The sequence below is a fragment of the Athene noctua genome, chromosome 5 (genome assembly GCF_965140245.1).
Source record: "Athene noctua chromosome 5, bAthNoc1.hap1.1, whole genome shotgun sequence".
Lineage (NCBI taxonomy): Eukaryota > Metazoa > Chordata > Aves > Strigiformes > Strigidae > Athene > Athene noctua.
The window spans coordinates 50,839,830-50,860,258 of NC_134041.1; the positions used below are offsets into that span (position 1 = coordinate 50,839,830).

Here is a 20,429-nt window from a genome sequence, read left to right on the forward strand (position 1 = left end):
CAGAGCAAAATTATCCATGGAAACAAGCCACAGTCAGGTGCATGTTATGAAAAACCACAACCTAATCTTGTCTCTCAGCAGTCCAGATACAGAAAATTTATAATTTGGTGTCCATTTCATAAACCTCAGATAAAGGTACCACTCAGCAGAAGGACCAGTGGGGATCACTACATGAGTAAACTGAGAGCAGTGCTGAAGGCTGCAAAGACTGAGAGCACAAACAAAAAGCCACCTTGCAATTAGCCTAAAATATTCAGACGGTCTCACTGGCTGAAGAATAAAATGAAAACTCTTCAGGGGTGGGTTTTAAAACTCTTGTACACACCTGAGACAGGACCACTGAGAAAAGATTTATCCTCAGCAGGAAGTTCTCCTTTTCAAACTGCACATCTGACATGTATACACAGACATAAAAGCAGGAGGGCAGCAGTGCCTCAGAACAATACTGAAGGGAAAATAATCTGGGGGTGCTGAGGCATCCACCCTGGGAGCTCTCAGTTGCCTCCACTTCTCTGGCTGCTCCCAGGGCCTCTGAGGGTCCAAGCGTCAAGCTGAGGCTCCTCCAAGGCCTCACTTGAATTCCCAGTGGCTGCGTCGGAGCCTGGCCACCAGCCCTGTTGCCACAGGCCCACCACTGACCTGGGGCCAATCTCCTCACCATGGCCTGGCCCGGCAACCACTGGGCTGCAGCTGGGCCCAGTTACCATCTCTGGGCTTGACCTTCACCCCGACCTGCAGCCTCGTGTTTCCTGCCTGGCCTCAATATCACCGATGATGTGCCCAGGGGTTGGGGCTGCCCCCAGCCACCCCGGCCTGGCCTACTCTCCAGCTGGGGGCAGTGGGGCAGGCCTTGGCTAGGGAGGCACTGGCCCTTGTGGCATCCTGACATGAACCTTATGTCTATATGACTTCTCTAAGAAACATTAAACTTTTTTTTTTTTTTTAATATAATTATCTAATATTTGAAAGTTGCTACTGGCAGTTCTTCTTGCAGCATGTTTGGTGTGCTATCTGACAGCAAGGGAGAACTAAGAAGATCAAAACAAAGGTATCCACCCTGGTGTTTTTCTGACCTTGAAATTAGTCATTCCACAGCCCCATGGAACTGGAAAAACATTTTTGTCTTACAAAAACGATGTAGGAGTAACAGTCATGGCTCCCAAGTAGCTTTTCAATGTACAGAGAACACAGTCATGCATATGTTCTATGACTGACAACAGTTTATAGAAGTTTTTTTCAGGAATTGTATTATAAGCTGGTGGCTATCTAAGCTTTGGAGGTTTTACTTGCTGTTGTTTAAAATAAAGAAAGCAGATGCAATTTCTGTGAGACAGTTTGTTGGCTGGTCTCCCAAAGGAACAGAAGTGTTTGGTATTTCATGAGATGACACCAGAAAAACTCCACAGCTTTGTTTATTTACAAATTGCACTCAACATTAAACTAATTCTCCTACAGAAAACTATAAGAAGCAAAAAGATAAAGCATGGCAAAAAGGTTACTGACACAGATCTACATTTGAGTACACAGAATTGCTGTTTACAATAATGTCAACAGCTTCCTGAAGAAGTAACAAGAAAAAAGAAAGACCTTTGGCGCCTGACATTTATAAGAAATTGAAGTATAAAGCAACAGAGCCTTCCTAGCTGTCACATTGCAAGATACTTCTAAAAGGCACATTATCGTCTCCATGTATTGAATACAAATAAATAAATATTTTTAACAAATTTGATTCTTTTATGTAAAAGGAAATAAAACAAAAAACTTCCTTTAGAAAAAGTCCAATGTATTTTTGTCTTTGTTTGAAATACTGCTTTTCTATAAAAATATACAGTGAAGGAACTAAGGCTATTATGCCTATAATTGAGCTCAGCCTATAATTCTTTTTTTTTTTCTTTTATACCTTATTGCTGTAATTGAACTCACTTTTAAATAGCATGTTCATATAAATGTAGTGGACAATTGAGAAATAATAAAGGTTGTTTAAAATCAAGTAAGCAAGCAAATGAGCCCAAGAAATGATAAGGCTTTAAAATATTTATCGAAGATTCAAAAAGGATGAGTTTCAAGTTTCTGATTTAGATGCATTTCTGCTACTTAGATGTTGAAACCAACAAAACCCCCAGTTTCTTAGTGACCAAAGGAAAATCCCTCTGTATTTAAGTGACAAATTCATGTAGGTAAAGGCCAACAAATAAGAATTATTTTATGCTGCTACAGTTTTCTTCTAAAAAACTAAAACTAACCACACACTAGTAATCTTTATGAGAAATACACCTTTTTTGATCAACTTCTAAATGCTTTAAGCAACTATTGTCTAGAATCCTCTCTGAAAGGCATATTAAAATCTTCAAGCAACAAGGGAGCACACGTTGCCTTTTCTCTTATTAAAAATTTCAGTCACTCACCTTGGGCCCTTCAAAATAAATCCATATACTATAGTGACAAGAACAACAGAAACTGACTGAATAGTAACACTAGAAAGGTAGTGTTGTGAGAATCCATTGTAAGAATAAATACAATAAATCAAAGTCAAGAAAAAACACTTTATAATACCATGAGTGATACTCAAAAAAATATTTTGGTCTTCCAAACAGAATCCAGGAGAAGAAAAAAAAAATCACAGAATCCAAGTATATCTACATAAATCAGCTATGCCGTGTAACTGGCTTACACAATCTCACTTCTCTATATACAAGGTGGTTGTAAAAATTGTAAAGAAAAATTGCATGTTTAAAATAAATTCTGACTACAAGCTTTGTAATACCTTTGATATAACTTGAATATTGCTGGTCAGTATTTGACTTGCAATGTGTTCCACACATCGTACAATCCTGGTGCAGGCTTTGTCTTCCTTTTGAGCCATCCACAACACATGGTCATCAACCAACATTATATTGCTGGCAATTTCAATAAGAGCATCGCCAATCTGGAAGAGAAAAAAACCCAACAAACCCAAATTGGTATTGTTTGGAAAACAAAAAAGAGAAGTGTACACGAGAGTATAAGTAAAACTAGGCACCTTACTTCTCTTGGTAATCATCATTCAAAGACAGTTTTTATTAAGAAGATTAAATGGACTGAAAAACAAAGACCAAGAAAAGAGAGGTGCAACTAACTTCAAGGAAAAGCTTTTTTTATTCACAGTTTTAAAGCTGAGTCTCTCACTGGGCAATAAATGGAATCCCAGAATTATCACCCTCTTTCTTAAACTAAAATTGTCCATGCCCCTCTAAAGAACTGCTTCATGTTTAATCAAAGGACCTTGGGGTGGAAAAAAAAAAAAAAAAAAAGAGAAAAAAAGGGAAAATATATTTGAAAGACATTTTTGTTACAGATATAGTGGGGTAAATATGATATATAACTCAGGTGCTGAAAGAAAACTGTATCATCTCATTGGTATACAGAAAGCATGGGCTTATAGCTTTGGAAGTTTTAACATTTAACATTCATTCTTGCGGATGATCACCCAAAGTGATAAACCTTTGATTTGCCAGATGACATTTTGCAGATTTTGGTAAGTATGACTATGTGTTTCAAATTTTTGTTAGTATATTACATTTAGAAAGAATAATCATCACTGTGAATAGTTTTTTGTGATTACTTCAAATTTAAATGCAAATACTTATTTTCTTAAATTCTAAAACTTGAGTGAGATTTAAAAATTAACATTACCACATTACTATTATTTTTGAAGGCAAAGGTATGCCAAAGATATACAAAGTTGCCATGAATAAACCTGAATATAAAGGTATATGGAAAAGAAAAAATGTCAGAAAGAAATATAGCTAAGGAAAAGTTCAAGAGACTAAGAAGGCAAACTAATAGAAACAGAAAAATAAGAAAAATACACAGATAATTCAGTGGGAAGGAAGAAAGAAATTCAGCAACAATGAGAAAGGTTTAAGGAACGATGGAGGTTATTAAGTTAGTTCTGTGTTTTTGATAAAAAAATACATAAATTTCACATGCATTGCAAGGGACACAGAAATAATGAGACTATATGTGAAATTTTATGTGACTGCTCCTGAAATATTTTATCTATTTTTGAGAACATAATTACTAGATAATTCTAGATGGCTTTTGACAATGTGACAGAGTTATTGATACAATGAATAATAATAAAACACATTAAGAGACTGGAGTGATTTATGAGAAACTATTAAAGCATACACCAGTCACCTAAGCAGTAACTTACTGAGTGCAGAACAATAGTCTATAAATATACAAAAGGAGAGAAATAAGAAAAGGAAGTAATCTATATTATAATTAAATGCATTAATGAAGAGTAAAGGCATGGCATTAAAAAATACAAAAATTTGGGCTAATATGTGTACGTCTTCCTGGCAAAAAGTTCCTGCAAAAATTTCAAATATGTCCCCAGTGCAGCTGCTGAAGATCTCTTGTTTGAGACATGCTCGACCAGATGGGACAAAGTACCACTAACTTGTATAAAAATGAATAATCCTGTGCTGACTGGGAGAGGCACTCCACAGAGAGGATGTACAGCGACTAGTTTAAAATGGTTTTAAAATTATTCTGATAAATCACAGAAAACCTCTGTGTACATATTTTCATTTATTTCTAATGGTTTTATATAACTGTAGTTTCAGCTGCTAGTCAATTCCAAACTAATATACCTTTCTTCATATGTTGCCTTGTACTAAGTAAAGGTCAATCCTATTTATAATTACATGACTGCAGCCTCGTGTGAAACTACTGACACTTTAACTTCATGTGTATTTTTGTACCTTATGAGTGACAGCTAGCACTATGGGAGTTAGCAAATAGCCCAATGAATGAGGAATCTACTTGGTGAACTTGAGAGAGAGGGAAGGTGTAAAGTTCAGAATAGAAGGAGGAAACAGACAAATTAAGAGAAATGTTCTAAATTATGAAAACAATAAGGGATTACAAAATAAGAGTTTGAGATAAGTGGTGGAGATGGAGATGTTTTGATACCAAAACTCAGAAAGGTGGAAAAAATCAGTTAAAAGATTACAGATGGTGCTCAGTTTTAATGGATAATGCATCAGCTGCTAATAAAAATAAAGAGGCTTTATGGTAAATCCAACAGTTTCTTTTGGATGGTAAACTTTTGTTTTGTCAGAAAGCAGTAAGACCTTATTAGGATTTTGAAATACAGTTGTAGCTTTGAAACATGATTCTTGGAGAACACTTAATAATACACTTTAGGTCTGGCATATAATGATGAAATTGAAGGTGAAGGCTTTCTCAAATTGGCACTAAAATGTTAACTGTTACAATCCCCAGAGCCAGAATGGAATGACTATTGCCAAACCAAAAGAAAACAAATGTTTTAACTATAGCTATTATATGTACAAAAATTATAGGTTATGAAATCTTTATGCAAGCAGTGACTCTGAAAAATAACAGTGAAAACTATGATGAACATTGCTGCTCTCTATAAAATCCTATTTTTCCCATAGGATTTGCATAACTTTCTGATCAGATTTCCCTGTAAAAATACATACATTATGCTAAAAGTTTCTGTAGAAAGTTGCACTTAAACACACATTATCCTCTCTTCACATAAAGTGATATATGCTTTCAAAACTCAGTGAAAACCTCCTGATGAAATGGAGAAAACAAAAGAAGCGTGTGTAACTTCAGTGGCCAGATGGAGAGGTACCTTCAGTTCATTCTAATATGTTTGACATAGTAGAAATTAAAATAAAAATGAACATTAAAGAAGTGGCTTGTTTTCAACAAATTTTTATTCCTAAACAGCAATGCTTTTGTCAGTCAGATGAGATGGCTTAGTTGTCCTTTCTGGCATAAAGAAACATATCACAGCATATTCAGAACATTTGCAATCAGAATACCAGCAAACAATTTTATAAGCTACAATTCAGTGTCTGCCTGCATACATTAAGAAAAGGGCCATATGTGAAGACTTCAATTCTAAGTGATAATTTTTTTTCAGCACAGAGAAGATATCTTACATCTTCAACTTCATCCACGAAGACAATTAACTTTTCCATTATATAAGCCAAATATATCACATCCATTTTATCTGTGAAGTGGGAAGCACCTCTCGTGTAGGCTGTCAGCTGGCGGGAAAATTCAAGCACGGTCGTCAAATTGATATGCATCTGAAAATATATCAGAATTGTTAGGCAAAATAAATCAGATCGCTTCATTCTCTTTTAAAAACTGGGTATCACATCCATTTGTATAATGCTTTCTATAATTTCACATGGATTTATGTGCATCAGTCGTACCACGGACATAAATTTCAGGAGCATATGAATGTATCTTTGGCATTAGGTCTTAGATTTCATTGCTGTTAACCTGAAGACACCACCACAACAGGCCAACAAATTTTGAAGATTTTTGACTACTTTTTCTAGACTGCAACTAAGCGGCCTCATAAAATATTATACCAAGCTACTAACCTTGCCTTGCCTATATCTTTAGATCATCATGACATCAACAGTATCAGTTAGGGTTCATATATACAGTGGTGCATGGTGGAAGAACAAGGCATACTGGTAGTAAGTTGAAAGAAGAGAAGTTTAGACTGTTTATGAAGAAAATCTTTCCTTGCTATAAGGAAACTATTTAAACTGGTATTTAAACAGGTTGCACCCAGAGGTTGTGCAGCCTCCATTCTCAGAGGTTTCAATGACCTGAGTGGTGAAAGCCCTGAGAAACCTGGCCTAACCTCATTGCTTACAGGAGAATGGACTGGATTCTAGAGACCTTCCAATTATTTTATAATCCTATAATTGCACTGGCTCTCTAATACAGTAATTACTCTTATTTAAGTATGAACACATCTGAAAACAAATGTTCTGTGGCTACCTAGTACTACTGATCGGTAAAAGATGATCAAGGAAACTGAAACTTGTAAAATTGTGGCAGTTACTACTACTGCTATGTAGTAGTAGTTACTACTACTACAGCTCTGTGCCACCCTCTATGTTGCTCCCTCTTACGCTCTTTTCTTCTCATTAATTTCTACCCATTTACTTTTTTATCTCATTCTCTCTTTTACTTATCCGTAAGAAACCATTTAAGCACTGCTTTTCTGTAAGACATCAAAAAGGCATTCCAAAGCAGGCTTCATTTCTGCACTCTTAAATATATTATGGACAATAGCAACGAGGAAAGGCACTTCAGCTGAAAAAACTCTGATAGAAGACTTCAAGAGAAATTAACATCTTTCTGGTAAAAATTCATGAGGGGAAGACAAAGAAGGAACTTAAGTAAAGCAATGATGACCCTGCCAACATTACTAATGGTCATTTAGACTCCAGGCACACAGAGAGGAAAAATATTAACATAAAGGCAATAAATGTTGTGCATTTGTTCCTACTATAACTTCCATTACCAAACAAACAGGTTGTCTTTCAAGTTAAAAATCCAGATATCCCAAAGCTGTGGCTAGGCAGACATTTCCTGCGAGCTAGTCAATAAAATCAGTACTAGAGAAGGGAAGCCCTTGATTTCATAACATTACCTGACTAAAAGCATGAAGAACTTGAGTTACTTCTTGTGAATAAGGACATGCAGAATAGTTTTCTTCATCCCAACGTCCAGTTCGATTACATTTACGCCATGCCTTAGACTCTTCTGCACCATTATGAAATGCAATGGAGTTAAATGAATACTGGAGACAGGGATGGTAAGCAGTTATGCCAGCCAAAGTTTTGGGCCATCTATGAACAACATGATAACAAAAAATTACAATATGAAACTTCTTATTTAAAGGCAATTTACTATATAGCAACAGTATGCAGAATATATGAGAAAAAAGGGCTATTTTAAATTTTACTTCATTAAGTTTTGTAATGAATTACTTTGTTTCCTTGGAATATGTCAAAATTATACAAGTTCAAGTCTGGCTGTTCACACATTAATTCTGCATTAATTCCAGGAAGGCATTTGATGTCAAGGGAAAAAGCATGGATGTAATTTTCTCTACATTCATCTTTGCAGACTGCACAAAGTAGATCAGTAAACTCCATAAAGCAAAAAAATCCAAAACACTATTACTAAATGCTGTAACAGGTAAATGCTCAAAATGTACCTGACAATCTTTACTTTTGATTTTGACTGAACACTAAAAAGCCCTCTCTGCCACAAAGCCCCAAAAAGTAAAAATCCCTGAATGTATCAGAAACCAATAAACAAGATTTCAGCAGAGATTATATCTCATGGAGGAGGAAGGAGCTAGCCCTCAAAACTTAACTATTTAGGTATACCCGATTTATGTAGTCTGATTCCAAAACAGTCTTTAAAACCAATATTTCTGTGTATCTGCTGCATTCTCTAAAACAGCACAACTGGGATTATTTTTTTTGGTACCAAATCCATTGTCATTTCCAGACTAGTATGGACATAGCAGGATCAGGTAATTGGGAGAAATCAAATAAAACCAGAAGCGTATCATCAGCAAGTCAGCATGTCTGGAAAGGATATGGTTCTTTAATTGCACTGATGTAATGACCAAACCCAATCAATCATAAAAATCTGCTTGCCAGTGAAGCCACACCTTGCCAATCAACCTTTGTTCAAATATACATACTAGCTCCTCTTAGTTAGACAATGCAGGTCTATTTGCACATTGTTGCATAATACATTGACAGGTTTTGGGCTATGTAAGTTTTCCTCATTTATAACAAAGAAAAGCTAAGAAGAAAAATGCTTTTATGTGTCATAGCTAACTATCAATGGAATAATTCATTTTGTGATGTGAAAACAGTTGATGCAACATGAACCATGAACGAAGCTTCACAAAAAATCAAAATACGTACGGTAGTATATTCTCCTTTTGCCTCTGGGCTGAAATATTATTTTTAGTAAAACACTTGCATTAATGCAATTGGGCCACACTGAGCAGCAACTTACCTCAAAAGTAAAACTAAAGAGATAATTCTGAGACTAGTATTAGCACAGTTAGTGGAATATGGCCTTCATGAATAGAAATGACAAGGCATAACAACATTACCATTTGCATTTCAGAATGATCGTACAGAGATATGGAAAACAAAATTGAGCAAAATATGGCCATCATGGAGAAAAACTCTTAGTACATAATGTCAGTTCATTCTGACTCACAGTGCCTAATTCTTAATGTAGTTGTGCAATTATAAATACCACCTAGGCTGGTCAACTGAAAGAACCACACTTCCCTAACAGTTGATGCTTTTCTTCTTTTTTTCCCAATAAAATAGTTTTTCTAGCTTTGCTTTTGTGGTTCAACTCTTTCTACTTGCTATGTTGCCAAAACTTAATAGACCTTTGTAAGAAAAATTATTGGTGTGATAGCTGAATCTCTGAGGATAAACCTTTGGAACAATTTCAAGTGCTAATGCTGAATGTGAGCCTGATAAATTCTCTGTAATTTAAATTAATTCCCTCAAATGCCAAAAGAACCTATGGACTCAGCATCCTTTTGATACACATTTAAAAAATAAATTTATATGGATTTCTAGAAGGATAATCAATAGGGAGAGAAATGTGCATTCCTGTTCTTTTGATTTATATAAAATAACAAAAATGCCCCTGGTGTTAGTTTGTGCAGTCTGTAGAATTTATATATACTTATTTACGAAAAAAAGGATATAATTTTATGGCATGAACATGAACTTCACGAAGCTGTCATCTAAAAGATTCAGTATGTGTTATCTGATAGGAACTATATATATTTTAAAAGACCTAATTAAAATACATATAAGCACATCCACTGAAAAAACACACAATGGCATTTTTTGTGATGACAAAAAAAAATCTATAAGATTGTCAAAGATCTATAATGGATTTTAATCCATATATATGGTTTAAATAGGTATATAAATATATGTTTAGTAAATGTGGCATACTCACTGAAACTGAGGTTAACACATAATAAAACAGCTTTGTAGTAAATGGAATACAGATTATATGAGTCAGTTTCTCCACTTCTTTCTAATTAATTCCTTTATTTTTATTCAAACACAAGAAACAGTAGTAAAAGTCCTTTAAAAATGTTTTAAAGGTAACTTAAAAATGAAGGGAGGCTTTAGGTCAGAAGTATTTGCAGAAAGTTCTGGCATTTAAGAGAAGCTTCCTCTGTCATCGACTTTTTCTTTCATTAACTATTCAAGCTGAATTCTTAATATAATTCACTTGGTAACAAATTACCTTCTTGATTTCTCAATGGAAATGCCATCATACATCAGTGTTATTGTCAAGCAGGTAATTATAGTTTGTTTAAGAGCTTTATGCATAACATTGAAGTATTTTAGAGCTAACTGAAAACAATACCAAATTCTATAGAATCCTTAAATTTTTCCAGTTTCTGAGGACTACAAATAAAGAAAAAAACCATCAGCATACATAGATAAAAGTAGAGATGAATCTAAAATTACATTTAGTCAACAAATTGTGCAGACTCTAAGATTCAGATAGCAGGACAGAAGTGTTTTCTAATCATGTGATATATTGGTGGAACTGTGTGTGTCAAGTTCACCTCAAATCATCTATTTGTTTTACTAAGTAGTTTTACTTGCTATTTTGATTCTCTTCAGTGAAGTATTTTACTAATAGTTTTATGTTATTTGTTACCTCTAATCTCAGCTGAACAAAACCAGCAGAACTGGAACAGATTAGAAAAGTAATGAAAATGTGATCTTCTAATGCTTTAATGCAGTGTTATCATATTCTATAATTTAGAAAAGACCAAGAACAATTTTGAACCCTCTCTCATTTAGCTGTAAAGAGCCTACATTCTTTGAAATTTTCCATTATCTCACACTGAGGAATTAGAAGATTCTCTGACTTTCACAAACCACTGCTGCTGTTGAAGCACTATCTGTCATTTCCCATAAAAATCATACAGTGCTCCTCTTTCCTACTATATTACATAAAAATGACAAGTAAAATAAGTGACATCTTCCTAACTGGCACTGAAGTATCATGTAAGCATGATTACGGTCCATATCTATGTTAATATATGAAACACACTCCAAAACCAGAAAATCGTACCTGAAATCTCCTTTGTTGTTAATAACTCTTTCTGCAGGGCAGTAGGGTGCAGCTGTTTCAAGTACCACAATTTCTACTTGTTTAGTGCTATTTCCATAGGAATTGTTGACTAGACACTCCCAGTCTCCAGTTGCATCAATGTCAATGCTGGATAGGATAAGTTCACTATAAAAATAAAGATTAATTATTTTATGTAATTAATTATATAGATATTTGCTTTCTGGCATTAATTTATTCTCAGAGATTTTCTATAAAAATATAAAACCAGGCTTCGCTCTATGTTATTATAGGGACAGACAATATGTGAATGATTGGTATTAAGATTTTAGCAGCACCAGTTTGGACTGACTCAGATTGTAACAGGCTATAACACAGATTACAAATCATCACAACAGAGTATCAATTATGCATCAATGCCCATTCTCCTTTCCCCAAATATTGTAAAATGTTGGTTTTGTTGCTTAAACAAATACTTGAAAGCCAGAAATGCATTTCAAGTTGACAATGCAAGCAACGAACAGAGAATGAGTCCCTTCAGCTGCAGTTTCAGCTCCTATGGCATCTCAACGGCAGAATCTGCTGCTCCTGTGGCAGCATAGGAAAAGTTTTCTAGAACAGCCATTGACTTTCGAAACCATACATAATTTTCCTGATGAATGCGAAATGAAATGTGGCAAATGCTGATATTTCGTTCAGTACTTTACTACTCACAAACTTCTTTCACACATTCTCCCACCAAATATGAAATGTAGTTATTAATATAAATAAAACATAGTTGCATTAACTCTTTATAATGAGTGTTAGACAAGTTAAATAGAGACCCTTTGTGGCTTTTCTTGCAATAAAACATTGTGCATGACTGCACCACCATGTATAATTAGAGAAGAGGGAAATAATTTCAGAAACATTTAAAATTGTCTAGAACTGTTCTGGCTAGTATTTTCTACATATCTTAAATCCACTGAGAAGCTTTAATTCATCTAATGGATGTAACCCAGGCTCTAATGCAGACAAATAAGTGTAGTTTTTCAATTGACTTCATCAGGGATAGGATTTTATCTGACTACTTTATAGATCTCTTAGACAAAAATAATGCTAACTACTGCATTTCAAGAAGGTAATATATTAGATCTTAAATCTGCTGTTGGGTTAGAAATAAATTTTACTACAGTTTTAAAGAAAGTACAGCTTTTCAAAGTAGTTGGGAGAGGAAAAAACAGTAATCTGAAATATTTACTTTGTTTTACACAAATGGCTCATCTTTGAATATGCCTTGTGGTTTAGACAATTAGAAATTACGTGGGAAGGAATGGAGTACAGTCAGAAAAACGGAGAAAGTACATTATAAAAACAGAAGCACAGAATTTTAAACTGATTTAAAATCTATATTTAAAACAAAATCTTAAAAAATTATGCTTGTGGCCTTTGGCACTTTTGTAAAGAGCCTGACATTTTGAAAGATATACACAGAATAATTATACATAATTTATTTTAAATTTTTTCCTCTTTTAAACTTTTCTAAAAATGTTGTTCTTTTTCAGTTTAAACCTTTGTATATTATACATGCACTTTTATTAACTTGGCTACAAGAAAGTATCAAATCTAATCTCCTTGTATATAGACTACTTCTGATACACATGAAAGGAGACCACAATCAAGGTAAGAAGTGATTAGACAGCTGCATATGTAATTTTCCCTCAACACATGCATACAATGAAAGATGATTTTCTCAAGTACTTACTACAGGACCATTACCCTGGTCCCCAGAAAACAAGCAAACCATGGTAAATAGCCTTTTATTTGAGATAAATTGCTTTAGAATTTTTGTGTAGTTCACCAGATATTCAGGCAAATTTATCATTAAACAGTCACTTTAAAAATCTCACTATTCCTATTTATCATGACTTTGAGCTCCAAGTACCTTGTAACCCCCCCCTATTTCATTTTTACAATGACTTCTAACATGTTTTTATTGCAGAAAATACAGAAAAAGCTTTACTACACATTCTCAGACAGAGCAGCTGAATATTTTCATGTCAAAAGAAGCAACTGTTCTTTTAAGAAGTTTCCGATGAGAAAGTCCAGTATCAGCAGCCTCTTAGCTAACTCTTAATTCATCTTTCTACATCCAGGTTGAAATACCTAAGTGAAATTAGCCAGTTGATAACAATTTCTTAATTAAATCTTGTATTTCAAATGTCACAACAATCTCACATCATCTTTATAGACAGCTGAAAAGGAATATATTCCTAGAGTTTATAAAAGCAATTATCCATAAAAGCTCTTTTTCAATGAAACAATAGGCAGCATAAATATTCACCTGTGGCATCAAGACCCAGAGACTTCCCAAGTGAACAGAATGTATGATAGATGTTCTGATTGCTGATCTTTTGATATATTTCCTATAAAATCTCTGTATCATTGTTAACAATAAAAATTTGATGAAACTGGGAACCATCGTGATTTTAGGTAAATACAATACTTGAGCATATTATCAGCTTTACAGGTAATCAATATGAAGATAAATAAATACCAAAAAAAAAAAAAGGGTACATTTTCCATTTATTTAAATTGCTGAAATGTGTTCCAATGCAAATTTATCCACCGCTAAAGAGATCTCCTGTCATTAGATGAAGTATCCCAGTTTCCCAGACAAATATTTACTGGTACATCAGTGTTGTTTCTGGTAAAAACACAATACTTGAACACTGGTTCAAGTTCTCTAAAATGATTAGTAAATCCTCACATTCACATTTCTAATCTTCTGTGGCCCTGGTGAACCAAAATAAACCAGAATAGGTTTATGCAATATAGAAGAAGCTGTATAATGACTAGAACATGGAATTGTCTTCTGAAATGCCATCTGGCCACTGTAAATGATGCATTAATTTATATTCCTCTAGGAATATTTTGGATAGCAAGCCCAATGGTGGAACTGTTCATTTACTTACCATCTGGATATGACAAATGATAAATTGATCTTATACCCCTGGAGAATTTGGGAGACTGGATTAAAAAAAAAACAACAGTTTTTTTAATTCTCAAAAAGAGCAGTCAACTTGATTCTTTAACATTTTCTGCACTTACAATCCTTGGCAACTTCACAGTCCTGGCAGACCAAAAGGAAAGGGTGGACCTGTATAGAATTCTAGACCTCTTCATGTAGCTTTCTAGTAGGCCAGTTACGTATTTTAAGCCTTGGCACTGTTACAATAGCACACCCAAAAGTTCCATTGTTTTTTTTACTCTTAGTAGAAAGGCATCCTTGATCTCTTGGCCATGGCAACAAGTCTCAATAAAAGTCAAGAGCTCTCCTGTGACCTGAGAACATGGCAGAACTCTCTGGTTTAGGAGTTTGACAAAAGCTCAACAGAATTAAGAGAGGACAGCACCTTTGGCCGTATAATTTCCTTGATTATCCTATGTCACAGAAGCTAATAAATGTCAGGTCACAAATGAAAAGATCTTGCCTCTACTGTGCAACTTTCCTAAGGATAGAGTATGAGTCAGAGAGAGTTCCTACTCCCTCTACATTAGTAATCATATCCCACTCCTCAGGGGTGTGGTAGCCACTACTTCTATGGAAATTTTTGACAAACCAAGACATAAAAGAAAGTCAGACATTCATGAGATGCTGTCAAGACAAACTGAATATGAAGACTGCTGCCTGATAAGAACAAAAATATGACTAGTAAATTTTTCTTAAGTTTTCTTTTTAAATTTACTAGTGGCCTTCTCACTGACCTTCAGAATATATACATGTTTCTTTTTTGCACTGGGAGATTTCATACATGGTTGGATTCCTTTTTCAAATGTGATGACTGACATATTGAAAAATTAATTAAAATGTACAGCTGATGCAATTTATGTAAAAGTTGTTATAATATTCAATAGAAGCCTGTGACATTTGTCATTACAAAGAGAGGAACCATAATACAGGCGGAAGCCATACTCATGTAATCAAGTAACCTATGACAATAGATTTCTATTTGAGGCATAGTTTTGCATTGCTACAGCTATGCATAACTAATTAGACAATCAGATGTAGGTCTCATTATTCAAATTATTCAACCATGTCCTGAAGTAATACCTTAGTGACATTTACTGTATGCCCCAGCAATCATTTGCATGCCAGGAAACAGAATAACGAATATAGAGGAGACTTTAACACCATATTTTGATTGGCTTTCCACAAGAAACATTTTAAAGTCTGACTTCAGTTCCTTTAAGACTTGGGAAGAACCAGCTACTCTTTCTGAAGAAAAATAAAAAATAATTACTTAAACACAGATAACATTTAGGTTTCCTCATATTCTTCTTCAGACAGATAAAAAGTGAATGCTTTTCTACAGTTCAGGCAGAAGGCCTGCATAACCTGCATCCAACCCATACCACCTTAAATTATTAATACTAACACAGAATTTTAAAAATGAGTGTTAGTCTCCAGAGTATACTCCTGCTTGGAATACAGCCTTTCACAGGGGATATAAGGTTAAAACATGGAAAATAAAGAGAGAATGTGTAAATCTAGGCACTTTAACTGAACTTAAATTGCTAGTCTGATCTCTCTGACAAAATTACTTATTTATCCATGAAAGAAACAGCTTTACAAGGCTGATGGCCTTTAAAGAAAGCTTGTGTCCAGGCAACATCAAGAGAAAAGGAAGATTAAAGTCGGTACTCATTTTATGCTAGATGACTAGCAAATATTTTCAGGTGGAATCAATCTGTCATACACATAGGAAATTCAATACACATTATTTTCTGGTTCTTCTGATTGAATATAAAACCAAAGGATAACATCATTTAATGCCATCTGTAGCTACCCAAGAAATGTAATGTGCCATAACATACATTTACTATCAATTATCTATCAGTTAATTTGTTTACATGCGTATGCCAGGACAACAGTTGGATTTAACTTCAGAGATGCTAACGGAAAGGACATAATTTTAATGATATATATTGACAGAAAAAACCCCAACCTACTTCCAAAATGGGAGAAAAGACCTGTCACAGTTAGTAAACCATCTCGCTTTATTTCCTTTGTATTGCTCAAATTACCTTGACTAAAATGGAAATGTTAAAAAATATTGTCACAGGCTAACATTATCCATTTGTTATGCAAACATCTGCTCAACAGAAAAATGTGGGTTTTATAGGTGGATGTCAAAGAACCTGTGACCTAACATTTTTATGTCATCAATTTGTTTCTTAAAATTGAGCACAACCGGTTCGGTTTGTTGTATCATCCTTTGCTCTCTCACTGAACTTCTCAGGTAGAGGCAGACTACCAGCTACTGTGCTGCATTGAAGGGTGTGCTTAAAGATGTTTGCATTCGTCTTCATACTCCCACAGTCCTAGAGTCAACACATGCCATTCTACCTAGCTGAGAACATAACGTGGGAAGCTCTAGAGCACTCAAAGCTTTCTCTTGCTGGAGAAACCTTCAGACAGCTGGCAGGTCTGTGATGGCCCAGTGCTATAAAGCTATCTGAAGAGAGTACACCTGAGCTGGGTCTTATTTAAAGTACTTCATGAATCAGCTTCTGTCATCGAGCTGCTTTGTCAGTTGGTGAAAGGTGTAGGGATGCTCAAATGTGCATGTTGTTATTAAGTTTGTTCTACTGGCAAACTGCTTGACGGCAGGATGTATATGACTGCGGTCTTCTGGGGAAATGGTGCTACACCTGCTGTATGCCTTTCATCTGCCCTCAAGTAGTCTATAGGCTGCAATGTTACATTCAGAAGAAGTTTATTTCGTTAGCATAACTCCTGTAATCTGTACACTATCAGAGGTTCTTAGACAAAAATAACACTATGACAATTGTTCCAATAGCCAAAATTGCATAAAAAGCTTTTAAAGTAAAGTATTTCCCAGACAATTGAGAAGTGTTAACCTACTTATGGCAATTCTTTATTATCTAATTATGTGCCATTGGGGTGAGCAGAAAAATACCCCAACAAAACCCTACACAAAAAACCCAAAGAACACACAATTCCCGCCCCCCCCCCCCCCAACTACACTATTTTTATAATTTCAAATTATTTATCAAATGAACACTAATTTGACAGAATCTCCCACTCTCCCTAGTCAGTGGTCATGGTACAAATGCAGCAATTAACTATTTAATGAATACTTCATGGGATAGAGTAATTGTATGTTCGGGATAGAATACTGACCTGCAAGACATTTGGGAAGATCTAAAAATGAGGTAAAACATAGCAGATTCCTAAATAAGAACTTCAAGAACTATCTCTATTCTTTCTCCACTATATAGTATATCTTCAACAGTGTAAACTTTATTTTGTGATAGGCAGAAGTCATCCAATCAAAATACCATAAACAATTAAAAATAGGGTTCATTTATCCTGAAGGGAGAAATAAGGGGAGGGGCTGGGACCTATTTTTATGGAATTCCAGTGCAGTGGAGTAAAGAAGCTTTTTTTATGTCCATAAGGAATATGTCCTACAACACATTCTCTGTGTTGAATAGATTGAAGTACATGAAAAATAAAAAGTAGTTCAGTTATTTGTTTTAATATTTTTAACATGTTTTGCTTTAAAGAAATGGTTTGTTTCACCAGTATCTGGGGTGACTGACCTATTAGGAGGAGTACATCAGTCTGGACATAAGTCAGAATTGCTCTCATAATTACAGCTGATGCACAGGGTTACAAACTACTGCCTAGACTGAGAGAAAAATGTATAATTATACCCTACTATGGTGTTGACAGGAAAAGTAATTTAAAAGAAGTCAGTCCTGAGATGTTCACTCCAAACTGCTGCTGCAGTGCAGCATCTCCTCAGCTGTATAGCAGCAGATGTTTGAAGGAACGCATTAAAATCATTCTAGCTCTAAAAAGTTGAAGCAAAACTCTATTGATTCCCCTCTGTGAGGGGGGAGAAAGTGCAAAATTTTGTTCTTAATAATGAGCTTAACATTTAATTTCAGTGGTGTGGCTGGATGGACCTCTACACAGCTGCAGGAAATAAGCAGAGATGGAAGTGAGAGGTCTAAATTTTGTGCAAGGCGTCTTCTTAATCTGGTCTCAACATTAAAAAAAGGATACTCTTAAAGTTCTTTGGGAAGGACTCCAAATTTTTTTTACAGCTCTGACACTGTCTTTCTAGGGATTTTTTCTTCTATCAGTTAAAAATAGGTATATTTTCTGTGAAAATATCTATTTCTCAATCTTATTTCAATAAGCACAACACAAATTAAGCCTACAGTTTTTATGGCACAGCACAATTCTTGCATAATAGTCTATTCTTTTAATGGTAGAGGGTATTGTCATTGCTACTTTTCCTTTTCATAGTATTAGTATATTTTTCCACAGGTTATATTTTAAATTATTCCCCAAACTGATTAGTAGTAAAACTGTCATTGAGTTTTATTCAGATAATTGAAAGACTTTTAGAGAAAAGGCCTAAATTTATTCTTCCAAATTAATTCACATGATTATCTTAAACTCAGATAATGAAACCCTTAGCCTGTGCATTTCATAATATTCTGCAATAATTTTAAATATTATCTTCCTGTCTGATATATGAGAATGTTTCTGGTAAAGATGCATCTGTCACTACTCCTTTGCTGCCTACAGTGCTTGAAGTAAGCTGTAGACCACTGACTACAGGGTTTAAAGTAATCTCAAAACAATACAGAAACATTGACTTACTATTTAAATTATTATTTTGCTTCATTTCTTTCCTAGCTGCTTGACAGCAAAGGGTCAGAGTCAATTAGGTGAATCAACAAAATACCAGCACTAAACAATTTCTGCTTTCCCTTGGCTTCTCAGCATGATCCTCATCTGCTCATGTCCAATTGCTCATGACAGGAGGACACAAAATTATTATAAAATATCTGCATTTCTGAATCAGAATCTTTGGAATTGTTCTAACATGTATGTTTGATAATCTTTTGTGGAATGAATCTTCAATATTTTGCCATGACTTGGCACATATCTGAACTTCCAATTGTATATGCAACCTAGCAACACACTCATCAGTGATACACCATTTTCAGACTGTTCTTAACCTAGTATCAGTGCAAACTGCTACCGCTTGCTTCATATCTTTTCCAGATGTATTCCTGACACAAACTGTTAAGAGAGTTCAGGGGTCATTTGGACGCCTTCCACAAAAAATAAAAACAACAAAAAAACAAATAGAATTTCTGCCTTTCTCCCAGTTCTGGAAGTGTTTTGTTCTTTCTTACACAGAATGTCTGTCTGGATCTCAAACTCGTCATGATACCACCTGTCTACTCCTGGAATCAATTTTATTTCAATAATCTTAAACAATCCTTATTCTTTTAGTGAAATTGTTTCAGCCAAATTCTAAATTCTTTACTAATAGCTGCAGATCATTTAAAACACTTCAAAATTATTAATTGGACTCAAACCCCCCTTTAGATTACAGAAAGTATGATGAAAATTTTTAATCCACATTTCATTTCTTTTTCTTTTTTTCTTAGTTTCTTCACTATTAACAGTACAAGTTGATCATGATTTGAAGACGGAAGTTGCAGATGGAAGTTTTGGAGATTTTCACATAATCATAGACCCCTAAAAGCAGCTTTCAGAAATTAATATATATATTTTATGTGTAAATCTTAAAATCAGTTTTCTTACTATTGACCTTATCCTTGTTACACCTAAAGGATTAGCTGTAGTTCCATATTCTCTTATCTCAAACATTACTACTTCTTTCATTATTTACTTTGACAACCCCATACTGTCATTGACTGCTGTCAAAATGTAAGGAAGCACTAGATGTTTTAAAAAAAGCCCAGATTCTTAATCTTACCTCTTTTTCAAAAAAAAAATTTAAAAACCCAAGCCTGTATTTAGCAGCCATATTTGGAAGACTGAAACGCTTAAGACAGAATTTAAGAGAAAAACACTATTTCTGCAGGATCACAGTTGAGACCTAATAGTCTGTATTTCCAGTTGCAAATCTATCTACGTAACTTAACAAAAATTACATGTGAAAAACACTTCTGATACTAGCACCTGCTATCCTAAGTTTAGCTGAGAGCATGTTAGTGTCTCCAATTGTAGCACTCCTTTTTATGGCTTCTTAACTTTCTGCACATTTTAATGTGTTCAGAAGGAGCACTTGTGAACTGTAACGGTCCCAGAGCAGCCATTACAGCTGTCAGAGGTGTAAGCACCGTTAAACACTCTACACAAGTATTTGCAGGATAGAACTAAAAAGACTTTAAAATTGTTACTATAGTCTGTGGTAAATAAGAAACTTCCTGAAGATTACAATCTCTCTACTACTGTGGAGTTGCTTTGTTCATAAAATGAAAGTATTTTCCTTTTTTAGTTTAATATTCTAATAGCTGTCCTGCTAGCCTCTCCCAACACTGAAAGGGAACAGTGGGGAAGCTGGGAAAGGTGCTGTGCTGCAGAGAATCATACATAA

The 20,429-nt window shown here is 34.7% G+C and overlaps 1 protein-coding gene across 3 annotated transcripts in view; it reads right to left on the reverse strand.

Moving 5' to 3' along the window:
* Positions 1–20,429, reverse strand: part of LOC141961026 (adhesion G protein-coupled receptor A3-like) — a 290,616-nt gene that overhangs the window by 132,065 nt on the left and 138,122 nt on the right. For all 3 annotated transcript variants that reach the window (XM_074907510.1, XM_074907509.1, XM_074907508.1), the window contains exons 8-11: positions 10,993–11,157; positions 7,484–7,682; positions 5,964–6,113; positions 2,765–2,926 (exon numbers count right to left, since the gene is read on the reverse strand). In XM_074907510.1, the coding sequence (XP_074763611.1) occupies positions 2,765–2,926; positions 5,964–6,113; positions 7,484–7,682; positions 10,993–11,157 (676 nt within the window). The remainder of the gene's footprint in view (positions 1–2,764; positions 2,927–5,963; positions 6,114–7,483; positions 7,683–10,992; positions 11,158–20,429) is intronic.